The sequence below is a fragment of the Pezoporus flaviventris genome, unplaced genomic scaffold, assembly GCF_033815535.1.
Source record: "Pezoporus flaviventris isolate CSIRO_AGI_PZ_B2104156 unplaced genomic scaffold, CSIRO_AGI_Pfla_v1 ptg000036l, whole genome shotgun sequence".
Lineage (NCBI taxonomy): Eukaryota > Metazoa > Chordata > Aves > Psittaciformes > Psittacidae > Pezoporus > Pezoporus flaviventris.
In genome coordinates this window covers 22,880,001-22,905,692 of record NW_026892584.1, presented here as the reverse complement: position 1 = coordinate 22,905,692, position 25,692 = coordinate 22,880,001, and the positions used below count along the sequence as shown (strand labels likewise).

General features: G+C 37.5%; 1 protein-coding gene across 4 annotated transcripts in view; it reads right to left on the bottom strand.

Moving 5' to 3' along the window:
* Positions 1-25,692, bottom strand: part of NPAS3 (neuronal PAS domain protein 3) — a 606,010-nt gene that overhangs the window by 495,636 nt on the left and 84,682 nt on the right. The window contains exon 3 of one of the 4 annotated variants that reach the window (XM_061463492.1): positions 23,247-23,336. The exons of the other annotated variants lie outside the window; for them this stretch is intronic. Coding sequence (XP_061319476.1) covers positions 23,247-23,336 — 90 coding nt within the window. The remainder of the gene's footprint in view (positions 1-23,246; positions 23,337-25,692) is intronic. 4 annotated transcript variants of the gene reach the window in all.

Here is a 25,692-nt window from a genome sequence, read left to right as displayed (position 1 = left end):
CAAGAAGCCCATCTTTTTATTCTTTTAGTTAGCCACAAGAAAAGTGTGTCATATGGAAAAGAGCAGTGAACAGACAAAAGATACACCTTTGGTCATTACACCCTAGAATAACTGAAGAAATGTCACTTGGGATTGGTGCTGAGTGCTCTCCACTGTCATGGGAGAGTTAAATATTTTATTATTCTTTCTACTGTAATAAAAACACAGAAAGAGTGAAAGAAACCATAAGAAAACAACCACAAATAAAAGCATTTGTCAAAATCCAGGAGCCACTTGCACTGGCAGCCTCTCAGTTATTAATGCTTTCAGTGTTCATGGCTAACTCCGGCCCTCACCACTGTTTGGTCACTGACCACATACTCACAGCACAGCACTTCACTACCAAAAAATGGAGAGAAAGAAAATAATTACTACAGTAAATACAATGTTTTCAAGTTACCTCCCTGGGAATTTGCAAGTCTCAGTGAAATCATACATCCATAGGATTATATCACTTGTAAACCCAAGTTAAATGATTTGGAGGGAATTAAACTGCATAAACTTGGGCCTAACAACAAACTACAGCTACTTTTACAGCAGAAGCATTTACAATACATTTTTCTATTAATTTCAATACACTGTATTATGCTACTATTCTGACTTGTGTTTTTCACTGGGACAAGATCTCTTTTCACCAGGAATAACAGAAAGTATGGGATTTATTGCTACAATGAAGTTCTTTCAAATCTCTGTTTTCTCTCTCTAAAGGACAGAAGGATAGGCGCTCATCTCATCAGGAAGCTTATTAGGATTAGCATTGAGTAAGACACCACAGAATGTCAAGCCTATCAGTTACTAAACATGCATCATACAAACTTTGTCTTTGCGAGAACCTCTGCTCTGCATTTGTCATCCACCTGAATAATTAACAAGTACATGCTGCCTGCCAGCAGCTTAGGGAATTAATTTTCCCAGATTAAATGCAGATCACGTCTGCAAAAATCTCAGACCACACACATACTGCACTACTACCTTTCAAACATTAACAGGCAAGGAACCAAGTTTTATTATCGTCTCAACTGAGCCTGACCCAAGATTTATTTATTATAAGTATGACTTCATAATCATTATGAAGTGGTCAGGGGAGTTTTAACACCCAACTAATGCAACAAAACAGCATGGAACTCTTCAGTGAGGATGAGGAGAAGCTATTTAAATAAATCTCCCTTTGAAGACTCGAGCTCCTTTACTGTTTAATACTATTCTATTACCAAAATACTGAGACAGCCGTAGGATAAAAATGATGTCTAAACACTGAGCAAGGTTTTTTTTAAGTATTTACTTTAGGCTTCTTAAAAATAGATATAGAGGTGATAACTGCAGCATACAATAGTATGTATATTGCATCCAAAGACTAAGAAACAAATGCAGTATCTCATTACCTTATATTTTCTATGACCTAAGATAAGACTTGACAGAAAACCAGAGGCCTGTTAAAGACTGCGCTATATTTGCAATGAAAAATATGACCAATAATTGAAAGATATGATGAAAAACATTCTTTGGCACTATGCTTAATGAAAATCATAACTGCACAGTGATTTTATGTGATTTATAACATTGTAGGGAACTACATTCTCTAAGAAAGAATATCAGTGGACAAAGGATTAAGATTTACAGCTTCCAGGACACCCCTTCTGAACTGCCATTCCTCAGTGCACTGACGGCTAATCAGCAATACCACATAGTTTGGAGCCACGGTACTAATTTGCCATAAGCCCCCATTGGTTTAGTATCTAATAAGAACAACATTCACAAAGAAGTCAAAGACATCCAAAAGGAAGTCTGCAATCATTGCTCCCTAACTTAAAGGACAATAAACAAAAACACACACTTGAGTTTAATGCTATAAAAATTTCTCAGGATGTGAATGAGTATCACAGAAGGGCTGATACAAAAGGGAAGAGTCCACAAAGGAGAGAGCTATATCAAAGATACCCCATACCTGACTACCTAATTACTGGAGTTATACCTATGTAACTCTAACACAAAGTATACATATTGACAGATTCTGCAACCTTTGTATATATAGATCTCATAGCAATGGTAACCAGTCACAGGTACACGTGATGTGCAGGACTAGGATCTTCCTCTTAGTGGCATCACTTCAGGAAGGCAGACAATGTGCTCTTCCTTTGACTCTTCTGCTCTGGAATGCGGCACTTCTACAGAATATTGAGTATTCAAGACCTCTCGGCCCCATTAACCTGATCTTCAGTTTGCCCTTTTTACTGGTTAAGCTTCTGGAGTTCATACAGGACTCACCACCCTTGTGTCACCTGTTTGGACACAGATACCACTGCAGCTTCCTTTTGGTTAAGTGCATCATAATAATTTTGCTATCTTCTTAAAAAATTGGCATTGGAGAAATTCAACAAGAGGAAAATTAACTGTACAGTTACATTCATAAACATACAGCATTAATAGATGACCACATAACATGTTATTCCAATAAATACTAAAGGCAGTGTTTAGAAATGGTTATATTTGTATTTAGTCTGAGCTATGTAATACTGTCAGCTCATAAAAATTAATGCATGGAAAGAGTTCCTTTTGTAAGTTCAGAACAATCTGCACGTGTGTGTGTGTATACATATACACGCATGTTCCTTTTAAACAAATAAATATGTTTAAAATCGGAGGTAATTAAAAAAAAAAAAAAACAAAAAAAAAAACCACAAAAAAAAAACCACAAAAAAAACCCCACTACAACAAAAACCAAAACTGAATACTATCAGGTAGGCTTTCTCCAATTCTAAGGTTTTATGGTGCACTATAATAAACTAGTGTCTATTACTCAAAATAATGCTACCTTGTGAGTCTACAGATCCAAAATCTTTCCACTCTTGTAAAGTTACTATCAACAAATAAAATGATTACCATTCCTGTGACCTACATTAAAAATAGCCTACTTAATGTGAACAAACTACCAACCATCAAAGTAAACAAAAATCTATTAAAAATTGTATTGCAGTAATTCTTACACTCCAATACTTATTACATTGCTAAACATCAATGCGATCATCTACACAAAAATAGTTATCTTTTTTGTTCGTTGCTCATTAATAATCACACCCTCAGAAATAAATACTTTTCATAAAATTAACATACTGCATTCACTTGTATCTTTCCATTTTTTAAAAAAGTAACAAATTTTTGGCCTCTGATATTACAGTGAATGCTTTATCCAGGGAAATGACTGAATGCAAAGACAGGGTGGTCTTTTTTCTTTTTAATTCATGTTTTCCATGTTTAATATTTTTCTAGTGTTATTGAAATTTAAATTGAAAAGGCTTGGTATTGTCCACAGCAGAGACCTAGTTCTAACCACAGTATGCCTATCGCTAGCAAACTAAAATTGAGGCCCTGCCCTTGGCCCTAGGGCTTAATCTCTGGGTAATGCTGGAAATGTTGCTCCATGCATGGATTAGCAAATTAAAAGAGTTACAAACCTCTGCTGTGACTTGTCTAACTCCTGCAGTCCCTAGATCATCATACACAGTTACCGCACTAGGTTCAGGTGGTTTGAAAAGACATATTAGGAAAAAGTAAACTGATAGAAAGATTTCTGTTAACTACACATTGGAACTACCCATGCCAAAAAAAAAAAAACAAAGCCACAGCAATAAACACATACAATTATTTAATTTGGAATTAATAGATAATATTAAAAACTATCAGAATTCCTTTTGTCAGTTGTAACTGGTTTTATTTCATTAAGAAAGAAAAAAAACAAAACCCCCTGTAACTATCCATCAAGCTAGATCTGGTTAAATATGGCGTTATTTATAAATTCAATTGATAAGGATTGCTATATAACAAATCAATCCAATTTTTTCCTATTAATGTTGAAAAGGTAATATACAGTTCAAGCCTCCTGCAACTGTTTACATCATAATGTTTCAAGACCACATTCAAATTGGTTAGCATCTTCTATTGCACAGTACACAAGCCTTTATTAAAACTTTGATACTTACTGTTTTCAATATTTTGGTAATATTGAATAGGTAATAATTATGATTTGTCTATTACAGGCAGATGTTCTTTTAAAACAGAAACATACTCCACTTAGAACTTTTGATTTTGTTGACGGGTCTCAAGGAAAAAAAAGCAAAACTCCAGCCATTTTGTAAACTATGTTCACTGCAAAGAAGCATGCATTAGTATCTCACAGACAACTAAGTATCTGTAAACTCTCACTGAATATTTGAGGAAGTGAGGGTACTCAGGCAGCCTAATGTTATGGATTGGATTCGTTTGTTAGGGAGGATGCATACAGAATATGCTGTTATACAGGGTCTTGGGATAGCAACTGTTTGTATATTTAGAAACATAAAATTTCACATATCCAGAACAAAGTTGCCCAGCATCTTACTTCTAGTTAATTCGCTGTTCAACTTATCTGAGAAGGTGCTACTTACTATATTTTAAGGAGAAATATTTCCTTGAAATTTATGAAAAACATGGACACATGCTTCTGTCTGTGTTCTAAACTAATTCCACCCAAGTACCCAGCCTGAGTTTGAGGCACGTGAATGAAGCTGAAACACCAGCATCATGAGACAATAAAAAATGCAGGAAATGAAGTGCATTTCAGTGTAACTGGTGAGGTACCCCAGCCACTCTGCTCCTGTGACTTCTAGGATGAAGTATCACATGCTGGCTTTCCAGAAGACTATGGACAAAGGGATCTCCTCCAATTCCCTAACCAAAAAAGCAGACAGTGCCTGATGAAGTTGCATTTATTCAGCCAGGTGAGCTTCATTAGCTAATCAGGACCACGTTCAAGACAGACACAAAAGCCACTGTGCATAAAAACAGTAATAGAGCAAGTACTGGTTGGTTGGAAAACAGCCATTTCCCACAACAATTAAATTTTGAGCATTGATTTTATCATGATTATAATTAAGAGTCTTTCACTGCCTCCAACAATAATACAACATATATTACTTTCCTCCTCTAGTACCAGAATCACTAAACCAACTGGAAACTGCTGGCAAAATTACAGGCAAAAAAGCCAAGGCATTCAGTCAGCTGGTCTGAGAGTCAATTAGGAAAATTCAACCAGGGTTATAGACTTTCTGTTAACTAATGTAGAAGGTTCTCTGGGTTGGTTGTTTGGACTTTCTTCCCCCCTCAGACCTTCCACTTCCACCTCCCCTGCTTCTGCATATAAGCAGTATGCAGCATTTTTCTGAAGTACCTTGTAAGCAATAATAGTGGGAGCCAAACATAGCTAAACAGTTCTGGGAAGCATATTTACAAGCTAGACCTGGTCCAACAACTGCCAGTGGTTTCTCCATTCAGTAGCACAATTATGCTTTTTGCCATGTCCTATGCTAAACCACTTAAGGTGCAGAACAAATTCACTCTGGCCACTGATGTTTCTGCAGAGTTCCAGCAAAGGTCCCAATCTCTGAGAACTGTAACACTGATTCTGCAATGTTGACATCTTTCCACCAGGAAGTTGCCTGGGACCACCAACTCATTTCACACAGGCCATGCAGGAGCTATCAGATGATAATGGGTTTTAGTTTTCACCCACCTGGGCTACACTCAAACTAGTGACCTAAGGTGAAGGTCTCCACATCCCATTACCAAACCCTCCAGCCATTTAGTACCCTCCTATAGTAAGCTTTTCCCTGCATCATAAAGTCAAGGGACAGTAAAAATGTGTCTATATCTGAAATCTGTTCTTAAATATATGGTCGTTCAAAGCCTTTTGATACAAGTACTTAGATATGAATGTTCAGATAGTAATTCCGGTGAATATTTTTCAGTCAATATGAGAAGCCCTGTGCAAAAAGAAAACAGGTAAAAATGACAATATTTTGCCATAAAATCTAAAATTGTTTATATAAAAAGTTAATTATTGTTATCATTAGATATTAAGTTCCTGCACAGAATTGATGAAAAGAATAAGCCATCAGCAGGAATTTTGAAAAATGTTAACAGTAATTCAAATAACATTAGCAGTATTATCAAAACATTAAAGTGTATCTATTTTTAATAAAGATTGAGCTACATGTAAATTATACGTTTAGCATTTAATGCTATATTCACATACAGTGTATTTTCTCTTTGCTAATGCTAGCCTTTGATACACAGTTTAAAATATTAGGAACTGTAAATTTTCTTGTGTGTTAAATATGCCAAGTACTACAGAAGTGTTAATTAATGTATTATTAAAGCAGATTTTAGGAGAAGTGAGAATATATTTTAAGCAGTATGCGTTTCAACTAGAGTAAATGCACATATATTTGCAGTGAGTTTAACAATTATTCAAGATGATTTTGCACTAAAGATAAAAGGGGTTGGGGGGGTTAGGTGTGGAGTTTATTGGCTTTTTGTGGGTGGGTTTTATTTTCTGGGGGGAGGGAAGTGTTGGGGTTTGGGTTTCCCCCCTCCGGGGGTGGGGGTTGAAGCTTAAACAAACATACCAAATACTATGCTAGGTTAAAAATACTCTCTCTCTGTAACATTCAGCCTTGAATTAATCAGATAAAGATGAAAGTGAAGAATTTTGCCAACAGTGTTTCTTACTAAACTCACTCAGTTATGCCTTTCAGCCTGGTATATTTTATACGAAGGATATCTTGTTAAAACAACTGTTGAAGGCAAGTCATGTCATATCAACCACACACCATACCCCATGGGAGCTCAAATATTCCAAAATCTATGTTAATATAATCCTGTCGCACAATTCAGCTAAGGAAATATAGCAGGTTTTCAGTGACATGCAAGACTTCATATAAGTACCACATTATCTATATGTCTTCCAGAAATGAGGTAAAGCCATAGCAAGGATTATGGTGAATCAATTTAGGAAGGTAAATATTGTTAACAAGCACCACAAAACAGCCTAGTAGATGATTCTAATCTCTATTTATCAACTAACAAGTAGGCTGCACTTCTCAATGCAGTTTCCAACAATATATCTGTAGGACAGCAATATTCTCTGGCTCAAGAGACCAATGCAACTTCTCAACAAGGGTTTTGCAGCTTTCTAATACAAGATTTACTATGCATTATGCCATGTGCTCCCACCATACTTCCTCAAAGCGGTTTTAAAAAAGTATGCAGCTCCTTGCCTCTAAATCTTTTGAGTGTGTTTTGCCCTGGTTGTACAATTGTTCAGGACATCCCCAAACTCTTTTGGAATGCTTCCAGTTAAGACAGAGTACTACTTATTGTGGGATTTTGAACCGCAGAAACACAGTTTTACAATCATCTAGCTTTTGCTGAAAAAGAAAACAAAACAGGGAACTACAGGGGGCCTGACAGAGTTACTGGAGTTTATGGGGATTTTGCTACTCCTCTGTGTGACACCCAGAACAGACTGAAGACTTCCATATTACAGGGACCGGAAAGGTGGAGACAGAAACTGTCATGGAGATGCTTAAGAATTTTAGTGAGCTAGTCGATTACGAGTCCTTGCCAAGAAAGTCTTATTTTGTTTATTATTTGGGCTAGACCCCAAGTCACTTTTTCTAAACTAAGAAAAAAACCTAAACAACAAAAACTTGGCAGAGTCAATTCTCCTGTTTAACCAGGCCACTCAGCAGGCTGACATTCAGCTTTTAGACTGTATTTTTCAAAATATTTTCTCTTTACTGACAGAAGCTGCTATAAAAAAAAATTGTCTCAGCATCCAGCTGGTGATTGACGGCAGGGCCAGAGAGACTGCAGTAGGCTTAAGCAAGGGAAAAGAGCTTTAGCTGTGCCACAGTGGTGAAGTAGTATGAGGTTTACAAGCAATAATAAGGAGAGATAAAAGCACGTTCAGGACACATTTCAGAGACAAAAGATAAAAGAACACTAATGATGCAATAACAAGCACGACATTAAAAAGAAAGTCTAGAAACACGAAACTGATAAAACAGAAAAAAACTTAGGATTCTATCCTGCTTTCCTAAAATGTTTCAGCTGAAAAGAAGCAAATCCACTTTTTAGATCTGAAAACTCTCTATATCTTCCAGTGTACTGTAGTATCTGTGATTCCAATTTTCAAGTCATGAAAAACTGTTTCCTCTGTCCTTGTTTCAGATACCAATTTTTAAATACGTAAAACATTCTTGTTCTAAAGGCCTTTATTTGATTTTAGCTCCTAACCAAATAATGGAGTTTTAACAAAATCCTGATACATTTAACCAAAAAATAGCCACAAGCACTCTGCATTAAACATAGTCTGATTTAAACTCTAAGTTTACCTAACAAGTGGCAGTCTTGGGTCAGATTTGAACATTTTTTCAATTCAAATTTCTTCCTTCCCTGCTGTCCATCCAAAAGAACCCTGGAAAAACCTTACGGCAAAATCCCCAAAACCCAGGAGAGTCACAAAGCAGAGTGTTTCACTTGTGATTATGGAAGGGACACTAAAGTGTCTTAACTAAGTGTTCCTCTGCTGTGTCCTGATTGACTCTGAAACTGGTAATGCCATTAGCTACTTGCACAGAGCAGTTAAATCTCTCCACATGCATTTTCTAGATGGATATGGAACTCAAAGGCCTTGTTTGCTTTTACAGCAGTCTTACAACTACAGTCAGCACACGTTCAGTATATCTGTCCAATCTGTAAAATCTGAACAGTAAGCTGGCACACAACAGATCTTCCCTCTGATGTGTGACACCGTAGCAGCTGTGGAAGACTCCTTTCACTCATCTAGCTGTTCTGTTCACTAAGTCCATGAGCTTTTAAACCTCTTCTAGTCTGATGAAACTGTGATTTCCCTGGTACAATGACTAGGCATGGGCTTTCCTGATTCCCCCTCCATGACAGCCTACTTTATTCCTGCAAGACAATGCCTTGTTCTGCAGCTGTCAGGAGCAGAAGCAAAGAGCTCTAAAGCCTGTGCTTTTGAGCTCACCCCTTCCAGTATATGTAAAAGTTGAATCAAAAGATACACACATTTTTCCCTGGATTCCAAAACCAAGTGCCCAGTACTAGCTAGCACACGAAGCTTTAGACAATATGGCTCTTCAGCTTCTCCATTACCCATAAGAATTGCTTGGGCTTCAAGCAGGGCCCTCTGAGGACCACAGGCTCATCCCTGCAGGTACACCTCTTCCCCCTCACCACTGCAGCAGTCAGCCTGTGCTAGTCTCTTTGGCCACATTTCTTCTGCCGCAGCTGACTTTCAGCTAACCTGGGACCCTGCTCCTGCACCTTGCACAAGTTTTATTTGTCTCAGTAAGTATATTATCCATTCATCCCTCCCCAAGGCCAAGTTCAGTGACTGGCTCTGGCTCTACAGTTTTAAAGACTCAGGGTTAATGTACGCTTTTTTTTTCCTACTGCTCTGGGCACTCTTCCTATAGGCATGCTCTGAATCAAATGAGAATGATTTAACTTCCCTGTTGTACGTGTTTGTGTGTCCCTGACTATATACATATGTAGACGAGCGTGATAAACTAACTCTTACCTGTCTGCAGACGCAATTAGCTACTCAGGGCATGCTACAGATTCATATGGTGATCTACACCCCACCCCCCCATATGAACCATATATCCAAAGGGTAATCATCCTAAATAGCTAGGAATTTCTAGATCACATAAGTGGGCTTCCTTCCATCTCAAATATTCTTTGATTCGTATACTATAGATATTTTGTAGAGAGCTATTTTGCACTGTATTATGACATATAGCTAAGAAAGAGTTTGCAGTAAATGTAAAATGCTACTGTTCCAATTAGACAGGATTTCATGCAGGAGTGAGTGACTATGCAAGGCACAAGGAAAATAAGAGACCAAATATGGCAACTGAAATAGTTAAAGGTAATAGCAACTATTATTTAATAAAGATCCATACATCTCAAGGAAGGTAGATGTTATTGAATTTATATTAAATTCAATCTTCCTCTGACAATCTGCAAAAACAATTTCTGGAAAAAAAGCCACCCAATTATGCTTGTAGGACCTGAAAACCGTAAAGTGTGATCAGTGTTTTGGAAGAAAACAGAATTTTTGTCTAACCACTTCTCATTTTCAGCAAACACTAGTAAGCCAGAAAGCTGTTTGTGGGGGTTAAGGGCACAGGGGACTTAAAATGACACAAACAAAACAAGCAAACAAACAAAAAATATTCTAAGCACCCAGACTTTTTTCTAAACAGTTCTTGAAAGGAGTTGGGGACATGGGCAAGGGGGTTAAAAAAGGTTCAGACAAAAGAAACCCTCATGCACTGCACACTTGTAAATATTGATATCACATAGTAGAACATGCTTTTAGAACATTCTCCTGTACATATGCAAATCAGCATCTTTTTTCATCTGACTAAAATAAGGATAAAAAAACCAGCAGTTTTCATATTCTAAATCTGCTTTCAAATGGGTCACTGGAAAAGCCATAAAAAAATACTAAAAAGAAATCTGTAAGCAATAGCATGATAGCTCATTCTACCACAACGTTTTTCTTCACCACTGTGGTAAATTACAGCTCTGACCTAAATTTTCATATGTTTGAGTGGATTGTTTACTACTATATAATAAACATTGTAACACCCATATTTATGTTTTAACTAGTATTTTTTGAGTCCCTCCATCTGAGACCATAATCAAATTGCACACTACAGTTCCCCAATTACCTTTCTGCTTCATTGTATTTACCTGTTTTTCCCTAGCAGATGCTGTTTGCAGTGCCATCTGGAATGCATAGTGTGGTCTCCCAAACACAGGCCTCAAGCCAGAGGAAACACCGTTGGAAATGTTGGGCACATTAAAACCAGTATCAGGCACTGATCTACCTATCCAAGCACTCCTGACAGCTTTACAGAGTGCTGGTGTGCCTGCCGTATCAAAAAATGTACCCATCTTTCTAGGGCTGGAGGTGAGCAAAAGCAGTGACAAAGGAAGCTGTGGGTACAGCAATGAATAAATAGGAATACAGGTTAGCAGTGGGGAGAATTTCAGTATCAAAACATAAGCACAAAGGGGGAGGTCAATAATTGGAGGTTTACAGTTACTACTGCATTTGGTCTAATGCTCCATTGCAGAACCTGACATTGAATAGCATTTTCTGCTACACTCCAGCTTATTGCAAGTATCCTAACAGCACATGGATAAAGAGTGTTCATAGGCAACCAGGAGTGGGACCACACACTATCAGGACTGTGGTGTTCTCCAGTAGCAAGAGAAAGAAAACAAGAAAACTCTCACTCACAACCATGAGGACATTGCTGTTGTGTCACCAAGTCCTCACACGCCTGCAAAAGCTGTATGGCCAGTGCTAACTACCGTTTAAAAAGCACCCAGGTGAGGAGGCTCTACAAGCTTAGAAGCTCAGAGAAGAGCTCCACCTCCCTAAACTGCTGCTGAGGAAAAGGGCGCTTATAATAAAAGCCTCAAATTAAGGCAGAAGATCTATTCCTGTTTTTTAACCTAAAATAGATTGTATCTGGTGTAAACTAGGGGGAAAAGATGAACACTTCATTGCTGGGACTATTTTTACTCTTGTGAACTAGGCATTGCTGCAGGAATGCATCAAAGCATCAAAGCAAGATAAATGACAAAAACTGGGAGTGTACAAAAGTCAGAAAAGTTAATGTTTTTTTTGACACTCTGGAATGCATTTCATTCTATTTAGTAACAATGTCAATAATTAGATTTCAGTTTAACCTCTGTGAGAGGACTTAGGCCTGGAACAGTTGATTTGCTCTTCTTTTGGCATTGCACAAAAGATCTGTATAACTTGCAAGTACACTTAGGGAGGAGGTGAGGTAATAATAACCCAACATAAATAGTGAAAACCCCTATCTAATGAAGTTGCCTTAACTTATTTAGTCAGCTTACAGATTTTTGCCTGTTACACAGTACCATGCTCCCACAAGATATGAATCTACCAGCTGTGAACTTCACAGCCATTCAGTACTCTTTTATGGATGATTATCTGATTCCATGCCTTTTCTAGCAATTTCAATACGACAGTTACCACTGATGCTGATGCATGGTCTGGATACATGCCTGATGCTCCCCAGGGTGATATGAATCAGAATGGCCTCTCTCTGACACTCTGTGTCCAGCATGTAACATAACTATCACCAGTAATCAAGCAGCGATGCCGCGATTGTAAAAGCATGCTATGACCCTGGAAGCAGGAAGTTATGATAACCATAAAATGCTGTCTTAGGCATAAGATCTAGGTGATGCTCAGAGCACACAGCAAAACACTTTGCTTGACTAGTTTATGATCACCAGGCCTTTCACATCAATTTTGGCTGAAAAATTTTTGGTGAGGTGAAAAAACTCAGGATACTTTGGAAAGTTTTCATTTACATCATTTGATTTCAGGGCAAGGAGCTCAAGCATGTAGACATTAGCACTGCCACAATTAACCAGGCAAACCACACTATCAGCAGGATTCTGTGAAGACCAAAAGTGAAATATGTGAAGCAACTCAGAAGATTAGGTTTCTCACCCTTAATTCAAGCTACAACAAGAATGTCTCAATGACAAAAAAAAAAAAAATCCCCCCCAAAAACCCACCCACCTTAATTATATTATGAAAAACAGGATTGATTTTTAAATGCAGTACAGCTCTTCAGTCTCTTTATCCCAATGATTATTCATTACAGAGTCATGGAACAACTAACATCCCTTCAATTTCTACAATAGGAATCCTATTTTGTTGAGCTTTGAAATTAAAAAAAGTGAATTACTAAAATCACATGAGTTCTGCATTAGGAGCATTTTGTCAATAGAGCAATCTTGGTCCAACACTGTGGCAAAGCATTAAGGATGTAATCAGCAATATCAGCAATGGTCTGCTTTGACTCATACAGGAGAATCATCACTTACTAGCAAAACAAACAGTATCAGTAAGTTTTGCAGGTAAAACAGAATCTGCTACAGAGGTTTCTGCTGATGCATCTTTGTCCAAGTGGGATACTACACCTCTTAAATGCCTCCAATAGATCAATCTACACCAAAATATACTATAGACTTGGCTTATCGCCTGCTCTTAATCTTAGCTTAGCTATTTCACTCATTTTTTTCAATCTTTTTCTGTCTCTACTGAGTAACAAAATCAACTGAATTCAACTTGCCAAGTTAGCAAAATATGAATGTCCTTTCCCATGTAACATCCAGCTCAAAATGCAGAGCATGGCAGCATTCTTGAGGCAAAGTAAATACCACTAGACAAAGCAACATAATACTCTATGCCAAAGCACAGTTATGATGAACACATTGATCAGTATCGGTCACTTATTATACAGGCAATGGACTGCCTAGTGTACAGCCTAGCACAGGGAAGACATATGCAACCTCAGGGTGCTTCCAGACAGCCCCAGGACTAACAGGCTGCCAAACTAATTGCACCTTGTAGTGCAGTTACACAAGCTGTTTCACAGCTTGAAAATTTTCTGCACTGCCTGGGCTGTATCTATGTGCATCATTGAGAACTGCCAGTAAAGAGTGCTCTCAGAAATGGCACTTTCTATTGGGGCAAGGGGACTGTTGTGGCATTCCCCTTGCCCCAGCCACCTGAAACTGAACAGAGTAGCTTACATGAAAGGATATGCAAAAGAAGGAGGCAGTGTTACTGTTCCCTCTCCTAACACTGGGATGACCTCCAATCTTAGAGTTAGCAAAGATACTAGCAGTAAGTAGCAAAGTCCTCTGCAACCATAAGGCTTAAGAAGCCACTGCCTTAGGCATGTAAATGAACCACTGGAATTTAGCAAGAGGGTGGAAAACTCCACAGGACACTTCTAGGCAAGGGGACAATTGATCAATACATAGAAACTCAGCAGTCCAAGAACTCCACAAAGATGTGTACAGGCCCTGTCTGCAAGTCAGCTGCAGAAGAAGCACGCTGTAGTGTCACAGCCAGCTACGGACAGCTACATAAAATTAATTCGTTCAACTGCTGCTTCGTTCCCCACAGTCCATTTAGCTGACTTTCGTATGGAGGTAAGGGAATTTCACCTTTTATACAGGTGCAGCTGGAAAGACTTTACACAGAAATTATTCCCAGTACACAACGCATAGTCTAAATAGCGCAGCCTGATTAAATCATACATGATAAAGCATCTTAAACTACTCTGTATTGCAGTCTGCAACATCAAAGATGGCACAGACCCAACGTCACTTATGAAATCGTAAGACGAAGTTCAGTGCAACTCTAACAGGCAAATAGACTTACTTTAATGTGTCTTCTGTTGCTCAACGAGCAGAAAACTTAAAGTGTGACAGCCTGTGTCTTCCTTCTTGTTGACCAGATTTTTTGGTTTGGTATTTATGAGACATTTACACTATATTAGCAGAAATCAAAGGCAAATCTTAATTATATATATTTTTAGTTCATATGGCAGTGTGGTTTTGTTGTTTTAAATAACAATACAGGATTGCTTTATAACTGAAAGTTACATAAATTAATAGTTGTCACCTTTCTATTGCACTCAGGTAGAAGCATGTTTTATGTTTCCATTGTCTTTTTCCCTAAAGTTACTGTATTTTCTTTCTTTTCAAAACTGCGTGTGTATGTATGTGCATATACATATGAAGTTCTATGTCCATATACACAAATAAAAGTGTAAACACCTGACAAAAATGTTGTAAAAAAATTTACAAGAGGTATACAGAAAAAAAAATGCTTGCATTATCAGCTTGAGGTGATGCAGACTGTGCTAAAACTCTGCATGTTTTAACTGGAGCAGTATTGGTCTTCAAGGGAAAGCAAATCACTATAAATACTTTAAATTGACTACAGATACACTGTCCCAAAGGAATTTTAGCAGAAAGTCAATAGTTTTGTCACAGGTAAGTCAGAATTCCAGAGATAATGCTGCATCTGGATGTGAAACATGAGTTCTGTCACACTTGTATCATAAAATCGTATGGTTAGGTGGGAGAATTAGTAGATTGCTAAACAATTTAGCTTAAACCTTAAGCTTAAGCAATGTACAGAGCTACACAGGTCTGCTGGAGTAGCCAGCTTAAGGGAAAGAAAATAAAATATTTAGAGCACAATTTTGTGGTTTGCTCAAATAAAAAATATTTTGGGGAGGGTTGAAGAAAAGTGAGGAACAAAAAAAAATGTTATCTGAAAGCTTCATTTCTGGTAAACTCTGAACTTGATTTTTAATAACACATTGTGCTTGATGAATTCATTATTAAATCCTTCTAACCATTTGAAAGGCTGATTTAGTTCTAAATAAAAGCATCATTTGGAAAAGAACTTAAAAATAGTTCCTTTAGGAAGAAAACTAATACAAAAGATTTTAGTGTTTCCAAAACCCACCTCTTTGCCCTTTTTTGGATAAACACATACACTAAATTTTCTAACCATTTGTAAATAGTCTAGCTTTGTTTCAATAATCATCCAGGTTTGTTTCCAGAAACAGCCTTTTTCTTAATTTAAAAAAAAAAAAAAAAGGAATCCACTAGTAGCCATCACTGCAGACACTCAAATTTTCAAGGGAGAAAGGGAGAATTGTCTTTTCAACAGCATCACTACGCAAAACAAGCGTCACATTACTTTAAAGAAAGGCTGCAGCCTTCTCATACTACTGCAAGTAAACAGGGTGTGCTCATGACTCACTGCCCCTGTTTGGTTGCAACTCATCAGTGCCAGCAGTCCTAATCTGCTCCCAGCCATTATGACCAGGCAGCTCTGAAACATGGATTAGATCTACCACAAGTACTCTGTGCAGGAAAAGAACTCCTTGAGCCCTTTATTCCCTACAGAGTACCTGTACAGGAGAACAAATCAGTGATATGAAAGAAAACAGTAAAATTTGCAGATGACACAAAAGATAATAAAATGGTAAATACCAGGGAGTTGTTAGTTTCACAGATTGCATGGCAGTCTGGGTTTACCTGAATAAGATGCGTTTTAACACAGCTGAGCACAAAACTGTCTATCTCATAACTAAGAGCACAGATTCCAAACAAGGACAATAAAGTAACCTAGGAAGAGGCAGAAGGATGATGGTGGATAACCAAATTAATATTAGCCTACAGTGCAATACCCTGGCTAGAGCAGGGGAAAAGATCCTTTGATGCACAAGGAAGTAAACACAGAGTAGCAACAGAAAAGGATTATATAAATCACTACAGATGTTGAGAGAATCTTTCCATTTCAAACAGCACATAACCTAGAACCACGTTGTTGTTGTTGTATCTATGATCCTTGAGCATTACCAGAGGAACAACTAATGGACTATGCTGGTATTCAAACTAGAAAGACTTCATTAAACAGCCACAAGAAACATTCAAATTCTGGAAGAATTCTATGCTAAAAATGAGAAACCTGTGTCAAAGAAAAGGATAAATGATCTATTCTCTACAAATATCCAAATGTGGGGAAGAACTGAGAAGCATCATGAATATTAAAGGGGGCCTTTTCAGCTTCTTAATGCTGGATTTGTTATGTTTCTGCTACGTAAAAGTTAGAAAACTTCAGCCTGAGAATAAGGTAATAATACTTTAACAGTAACTACAGTTCATCTAAAGAAAGGCAGGATTTTCTTTCATCTGAAGTTCTTTAGATGGAATATGGTGATTATAAAAGAAGTTGCAAGACACTGTTACTATCTTATATTGTTCTTATAAATCAAAAGATGACAGAGTTGGAACTCTTACCTTTCAAAAGCATACCTAAAATGCTCCAGGATAGCTTTGTTACTGCAACTCCTGTCACTTACATGAGCTTTAGGGCAGATATTTAGCTAGATCCTTATATCTCGGGGATAATTATTTCTCTTTCCCCCTCCTCCCTTTCCCCCAAGCTGAATGCTCATATGAACTGTTAGTAAGCCAAATGAACTTGTTTATCCTGCTCCTTGCTTCGCCAAGTAATATTTTAGATATACTTAGTATTAATGCTTCTACACTTGTGCAAAGCAGCAAGCTACTGAAAGAGCAGGGGAAAAGCAAAACCTTGCTGAATACACAGAGTAGCTCTGTCACACATAATTTGAATTGATCTTGATTTCTGAAACCAACAACGTGACTGGGGGGAGGAAACACTACAAAAGAAAAAACAAAAACAAACCCCACATACATACACAAAACAAACACCACAAAAAGAAGCCCTCAGAGTTGAAATGAAAATTAAATGCAAAACCAATTTCTGTAGAATATCAAAAAAAACCTGTCTTAAACAGGGAATTGTCAGACTGTGACAAGTATCCTACTGAAAGGGTGTGGTGAAGGGACTGCATGAAGGACAGCAAAAGGTAATTGTCTAATTGGTCAATTAAACAATACCTAATTCATTTCAGGATTTAACTCAGAATAGGTATTACAATTAGATAGTGCAGATCTTAAGTGAATCTTTAACATTTGTATTGAACCATAAATATAAATATGGCCCTTACTCAGTGGAAGAAAATTTTCAGGTAACATGCATGCATCGTACCTATTCCCTATTCAGGCTACGTTCCATTAATCTCAAAGTAAAATTTTAAAGCCAGTGCAACATGTGTCATAATAGAAACGTAAGCATGACAAAATTTCTGTTATTGAAAAATTATGTTTGAGTGCTGTTCTCTCAAATGTTCCAATCAGCTAAGGATTAGATAGTCAACTTAATGCTACCCTGTGATCATTAATCATTTTAAAGTGGCACAGCTAATCTCATTTCTTACCCAGAGAAAGCCCACTCATATCTCACACACAAGGAGACACTGGTTCACTTTTGGATGTGTTTTGAACTTGGTTAATGACTTTTTTATCCTGCAAAAGACATCCAGAACTGCTCAGCACACAGAACCCACCGTATGCTCAAAGGTACACCAAGGTGAGAGCAGACATAAGCAGCTGTAATAGTGATAAGCTTTCACCAAGCGGCCTCACAGTGAGCATGTAAATATCAGGTGACATATTAAAAAGGAGTTAGCAAGTGGCTTGTCTTCCATTTGCAGGTAGAGAATGAATTAGGTTATTAGTTTTCAATATTTCGAGGGTTGGAACTACATGATCTTAAGGTCTTTTCCAACCCTAACTATTCTATGAGTATTTTCTAAGAGGTCAGATTTATGAAGAGGAGATGCATAGAATCGTCTTCAAATACACTTAAATTCACATTGAGAGGGGACACCACCACAAAGAGCGAGCCACAATGCAAGAAGATAGGACTTCTTCCTGTTTTAGTAGAGTAGATAAAACTAAATAGGAGCTCCTTCAGTATGTTCTCTCTAAGGTTAACCCTAAACATGGGATACTGAAGTCATTGTTAGAAGAAAAAAAAAAAACAAAACCAAAAACAACCTTGTGTCCCCTACAGCATTAGCCTGAATGGCAGCCTCGCTGTTCTACGCTAAAATGTTCCTGCAGCTAAAATAACTCTTTTAGACTACTGTCTCTTTTCTTCAGCTATATGGTATAAGGTGAGTCACGATATACAACCAAAAAGCCTGAAAAGTCTTTCATCTTTGTAAGTCAATTTATGTGCAACACCACAACTAACAAACAGGAAAAAAAAAAAAAATAGAAAAAGATTATGACCTCTCAGCCATTATCAACTGCCTCTTAAATGACTATACACTGACCAGAATCAGGAGGCCCAACTGCAGAGGAGCCAGCAGGGGTTTTAACCCACTTTCACAAAGTGGTAAATCTTCATTTGTAACAGTTAGCTTCTCCTCTGCAGGTCTTTTACTGGTTTCTCCACATTAAGGTGGTGATGAGCACTGCAGGCTGCTTCAACAGCCCTGAGAAATCTTTCATCTTCCCATGTTTTGTATCTTGTTGAATTCCCTCACTAAAAACCCTGGGAGAATTATTTGGCCCATTAAAAGGTTTACATTCTCTTTTGTGTCATCTACGGGGGCCATGAGATTTCTTGGGCATACAAAGCCATTCTGTTCTTGGTTTATCCATTTGATACATAAATAAATCTTAATTTAAACCTCAGAGACTGACAGGAATGGTTTAGCCTTGTGCCTCCTTTCCTCAGTTGTACAAATATTTATGGGCTTGAGCCAACATATTGTCTAAGGGGAGCTTATTTTGGTCCATCAAGTTTGGATGCTTTGTGTATTTACAGGCTTAGGATGACAATGTGTATATGGCCAAGCTACACCTTCCAGGACAAATTGCTCCACTTTACACTGAAATCAATGAGGCTTCTGTTCTATGCTCACTTCACTAACTTGCTGAGAAAAGAAGGAAAGAAAGCTAATAAGACCACAGCTGTATTTCTGGGATTTAAATGAGCAAGGTGTTCTTCTTGCATATTTATTCCATGCTATTGATTTCAGAAGAAATACCTTACTGTAGAGCTCTTCCCTATTCTCCATATTCCTGAAGAGAGACATGACTTGTAGTAAGTCTGCTTTAATATGGACAGGGAAAAATGAGGAAGAGATGATTCTTCCACCCTTGCTTTGGAGATAACACACAACAGTCACCAAACTGAAACTTTCAGCTCCCAGCGCAGGTGATACTCTGGAGGTCCACTTTATGAATGGAATAACTTCCAGGCTGAGAGGTAAAAACTGAAGAAAACAAACAAAACAAAAAAGCCCCATAGATATCCTCTACTTGTACATTGCAGAGACTCCCTGCAGACAGGCAAAAAGGCCTTACCCTTGACATGCCATTACTCCTTGTAATTTAGCAAGATAGGGCATGGGCAGGGAGCTGTGCTCCCCTTCAGCTATCTCTGAAGATCATCTAACCTGGGCTTTGTTCACCATTTGACACTTTACAAAGGTGAACAGGAGTGCAAACCATAGATGTCTGAGTAAGCAGAAGAAAGGATTTTCAACCTAGCAAGAGGAAAAAACCTTGGCGATTTGGTTACAGAGAAGTAGCTAGAACTGAACAAGAAATATTTCTTTTGTCATTTTTGTTTGACATCATAAAAGAAGAGCCTGGACATTCCTGGCTACAGATGTGGGGACTGGAAAAGGGGAAATATTGAGGAGCTGATGGACAGCCATACTCCAGGCCAGTAACAGACAAATTTCTGGATTGACTGCCATAGAATCATAGAATAGTTAGGGTTGGAAAGGCCCTTAAGATCATCTAGTTGCAACCCCCCTGCCATGGGCAGGGACACCTCACACTAAACCACAGAATGAGCCATTTCATCTACTTCAAAAAACACAACAGTACAATCTTCTAGGAATGCTTGGTGTGTTAGTCTCTATCACTAGTGAACACAGAAACAATTTGTAATAATTTTAAGCTTTAGAGCTTTTTTTTAAAAAAAAGCATTTTTACATGCTTAGCCACCTAAAACAACACAGACCCATGGCAACAATAGTGGCAGACAACTGGGGGGCAATCTATATATATAAAGAAATATATTCTTTCACCAAGAGTATTTGAAACTGTGTGTTCCACTCCATTCTAAATGGGATATCTAAATTGGAGAATCAATTGAAAGAGGATCATAAATAGCCTAGAGAGATCTGTATTACAATATTTACCATTTTGCTTATTTCTCTGTATTAACTAATGTAATCTTTAGTCCAGCTCCTCAAGAACTTGTGTTGCAAGAAGCTTTTTGCAGGTTTTCTTTTTTTAATAGTATTATATTTTATTTACTACATTTTTATTTATTCTACATTTTTAGAACTCTCAAAACCTGTCATTTCTAATAATAGCACTAAGATTTGGCTCAAAAGGTTACTTCCCAAAATGTTTTCTGAAAAATATTTTTGGAGTAGGTGGTCATGGTATGATCCTTTTAAATTTGTACAAAAAGGAACAGAACATTTCAATTTTAGCTGCTAGGTAGCTCTACACAGAGTATCTTCAGTAGGTACATGGTTAAGCATAAATCCAGAGTAGTTTCTTGCATAAAACTTCTTTTAATTTGAAAATGAGTTGGAGGAGGAAAAACTAAAAATAAAAATAGTCAAGCTCTCAAATCCATGACTGTGTTCTGTCCTGCTCTGTATGGCCAGTCCTTAAAATTCCTTTAACTCTCAGAATATGCAGTTTGCCAGTTTTCACCCGGCCCAGAAATTACCCTACAGGAAACAGGAGGGTCACACAGCCCTTTCTGTTGACCACCAGTGGCCTTTTCACACCCATCCTTGCTTCCCCATTCTAATCAGGGGGAGATTGATCGTGCAGATCAGCATCTAGCACCACACATTCATATGTCTCGTAGCACTAAAGTATAAGCTTTAAAAGTGTCATGAAAATATTTTTACTTTTTCTCTTTTTTTTTGTCAGTAACTTCTTGTTGTATCATTGGAAATAAATTACTATGAGAAAAAGTACTAAAAAAGATTCATTGGGAAGACAACAGAAAGAGTGCCTCAGAGAACTTAAAAAGCATGGAAGAAGTAACCAAGAGAAAATATCACTAATCAAAAAGCAATCTATCTTCTGTAGAAAGACCTAGCCATTAATTTTCAAAAATAATCTATGCTTTTACAGGTGAGCTGAAGTGGGCTACAATACTTCAAAATTCACATGTCAGGGATGAAAAAACAGATGTCAAAACCAGCACTGTTTCACTTCCAGTCTGATTTACGGATTTTGCTTTTTCTTGAAAAGCTATTTAGCCAATGACTTTTTGCAATTTTATGCCTACTTGTAAGTGAACATTAACTATTCCATTCTGTGGTCACCACAACTAGCTGTGTTTATCTACACTGACTATAAGTGCCACCTATTTTAGAAAAGATAGTCAATTATGTTGCAGAATTCAAAGTGAAGCCATCACTGTATTCAGCTCATGACAAACTATGCCAAGCTTTCATATTTCCACAAAGTTTCAAAATCTTGAAGTTGTTCTAAAAACTGATATAAATAGTGCACAACAAATCTGCTTCATACATTTAAACAAATGAATACATTTTTACACTTACTGAAGTTGCAAGAGGAGTAAACCACTGAAGTTCTATGGTGACATTTAAAACCATGCTAGATCTAGACTGCTGCAGTTACCCTGGACACTATCATTATTTGGAAACACAGAAGGGAAATCTATAAAAAAATTTCAGGAGTGCAAGAAATATTTATAAGTCAATGAAAAATCATGAATAAATCATATCACACCAGAAATAGCCATTCACTAAATCAGAGACATGAGGTCAGATTTTCATTTTGGATCACCAATTTACATTGATGCTGTAATTATACTGATAAATCTAGATTTCTCTTTCCCTTTCACTTCCATAAACCAAAATGATATTCCTTGTTTACACAAAGTAACAGCTCTTACTAATGTGGTTGTACCTATTGCTAAAAGATTCAACAAGCAGTAGGTTATGGAATAAGAAGAGGAGATGGGAAAACTTGACCTAAAAATTATGAGCATGACTGCCTTGCCAAAGAAGCATTTTGTTGCAGTGCAGGGTATGATTGGTTTTTAGAAGTTAAGGGGTTTTTGGAACATGAAATCCATTATAAACAAGATGATAATGACAACACTGCGATACAAAACAAGAATGTAGTTGGAGTGTGAAAAGCAAATACTAAGTGACAGAAAGCAGTTTCAAAATCCAGCGAGGTAACAGAAAATTCATAATGCATTTACAATGTATTAATACAAAATCATCTACAATATGCCTGTCAAATATATACTTTTCAACGTTATGTAGAAAGAGATTATTAAATTCTTAGTACAGTAAAACAAACTTCACTAACTGCAAAAGTAACAGAAGTCAAGCACATTGCATTTGCCTGCCCACAGCAACAGCACTTTTGTCAGAAAAAGTGCCAGTACAGATCTTGAGTTACGCACAAAAGCGAGCTCTGTTAGGGCAGCGGACAAAGGCAAATGACTGCAAAGCAAGAGGACTCAACTTCAATTTAACTGTCCTGTAAGGTACATACTAATTAGCTGCAAAGCTATGAAATCCTAGCTAGCATGTTAAGTCTGCTACATGACAGTATAATTTGACTTCTTAAAGGATTATGCAAATTACAACTCATCATTCCATTACATGACTGAAAAAAAGTGACAGCTAATTTATACATAACACACCTTTCAAATCCCTAAGATGTGACACACCTGTGCAATACATTTTGCCTAGATTTTCTAGTGTATACATTCCTGTTTATTGCACTGTACAGCAGCATACCTAAGAGATTTAGTAAAGTCTTAGGGTTTTTTTATTAGCTTTCTAGCTTTTAGAGCACAATTCCAAAGAATTAAACAACATATTTCTGTCCTTGCTGTAGAGGTTTTGCACACAAGTAGAAGTGTACGCTTTCAACACACGTGCAATTTCTGAATAGCAGGAGAGCACGAGCACTAAATGCACGAGCTAGAGGCAAGACTCACACAGATTTCAACATACTTCTGGTAGGTAGATTCACAGTAGATTCCGTCATATCGGTAGATTTTCCTACATTCTGATTGGTTGGGCAGAGGATGCTGGACAGTTATTCTGCAGAGGCATCAAAAACAGATAGACATGACTAGAAGTTCTCTACAGGTAACTGTAATGCAGGATAAATCAGTATGTTGAAATTTAATTTCTTATTTTTAAATTAAACACCTCATCTCTTTAAATCAACTGCTTTGTGCACATAACATCCAGTTTCCACTTTTCAAAATTTGCACTGAGAGTAAACTAAAATTCAGTTCTCCACAAGAATGGAATTGAATTTGTTCCCCATCAAATAAAAGTGGAAGAGGTAAAGAATTTTATGAACCCAACTGATACTTCCTATAGTTTGTGTATATACAGCAGTACTTATAAAAAAATGATTATTTATTGTTTACTGTTGCAATCCCTCCTCAGGCAGAACATCCATTTATATCAGCTGGGAGTTTGTCCAGACAAAGACCAAATAACCCTCCAATTTAAAGTGTCAACAGCAATTCTCACATTTGCACAGAATGAGGATATTGTGGCATTATGAGGACTGTGATTGAAGGTGCTCAGCACCATCTGAATAATGCCATATGTTCTCGGATCGACTGAAAGGAAATGAAAGTGATTGGCAGCAATCAGGAGGTGCACAGCATCTTGTAAAATCAGGCCCTAAAAGATTTGTCAATCATTCTATTATTCAGCCCTCCCCAACTCCCTGTTAGCAGAAAATATAATTTGCTATAAAAATTCAATGTTGTTTTTAAAATATACTTGGGAATTGCACACAAAACAGTACCCACTAATTTTCCCTTTTTTATCCCCCTCCCTCTTCTCTGGAATAAAAACACATTTTGCATGCTTTTGTATCTTCCACAATTTAATACCTTTTCCTCACTTAATATAATGGTAGTTCACTAGAGTAAGTCTAAATTATTTGAGAAATTTTAGACATTTTTTTCAAAAGTGGAATTTTAGGCTGTGAGTTTTAAGTATTCCGAATTATTGTTTATCATTATTATTTTTACAGTATTATGTTCATATAGCTCTAAACTAGTCTTGTTTTGTAAAATCACATTTGTTTCAGCATTAACTTGAGACTGGAGGTTTGAGGAAAAAAAGCAACTTCATATCATTATCCAGCAACAAGCTTTACAAGAAAACAGGAAGGTATCTACTGTGGAAACTGAGGGCCTTCCTCAATAAGACTGCACCTTCACAGAGTGGCAAGCACAGACTATTTCATGTCTTAACAGCCCTGGTCCCTTTCTCATTTGCATTGGAAACCTGGTCTGAGCATGCTTCAGCACTGCTTTAAGCCAATGGGAACCCACATGCAGGATGGAGGAAACAGCTACACGATAAAGGCAGGACCAAGCATTTCCAAATCCTGCAATATTCTTGCATTCACCAATTAAGGCATTGACAGAGAAACTTATTTATTGTGACACCCAGGGCCTTCAAGTTAGATGCCTAAGCACCATACACAGCATACAAAGAAAGCCAAGTATCTTAAAATGGGATTTGCAATGCAAGTGCTGTCTGCAGGGAAACGTGGAAAAAAGAAATCCAGAAGGGGAAAGTGTCTTCTATGTTGCTTGTGCCTGAGAGACAAACACGCTTCACTTTGGGTCATAGCAATGCCTGCAAAGTGAATTCAAGCCTCAAAATCTTAAGTGCACTGTCACATTGACTGACCCATGCTCCAGTTTCAACCCTTCCACTCCTAAAACAATCCTGTTTTTATTTCCACAGCTTCAGCAAAGATGCAGAAGAACTAGCCCCTCCATGCCTCTCAGCTAGAGGAGGTTCAGTTATACATCCCCACAGACTCTTTAATAACTATTCTGACACAAGGGACATATTAACTCCTCCTGTTAAAACAATGGTACTATTGAAAAAAAAAGAAAAAAAAAAAAAAAGAAGTAAAATAAATCAGGTTCATTGGATGAAAGGGAGACAGTGAGAGCATGTTATATTAAAGAGTCATTCAAAAGTGCATAACCAGTACTCGCAAAAACTATCAGAATCCTTCCTAGATGAGTGCCCGCATCACAGGGCTTCAAAATTATGCTCGCTCTTCCACCAGTTCTCTGGCCAAATGAACCTTGAATAGTAATACTGATTATTGCCATTACTTGAGTAGTTTAACAAGTGGAGTAGAATACGGCTCACTGCAGAAAACCTTTATTTGGGGGAATATATATGGGAAACGGAAGATGTGGGTTTCAACAGCCTTGTTATTAAATAGGTCCTAACCAAGCATGCACTGCACCAAGCTAATGTAGTATACCTGTCAGCTAGCTTTTGTTTTAGGTTTTATGATAAGGGCAGTCCTTGCTCTTTTTAAAATGGGTGACAGGCTGAAACACAGGAAGATCCCATCTGAACATCAGGAAAGATATTTTTATTGCAAGGGTGACAGAGC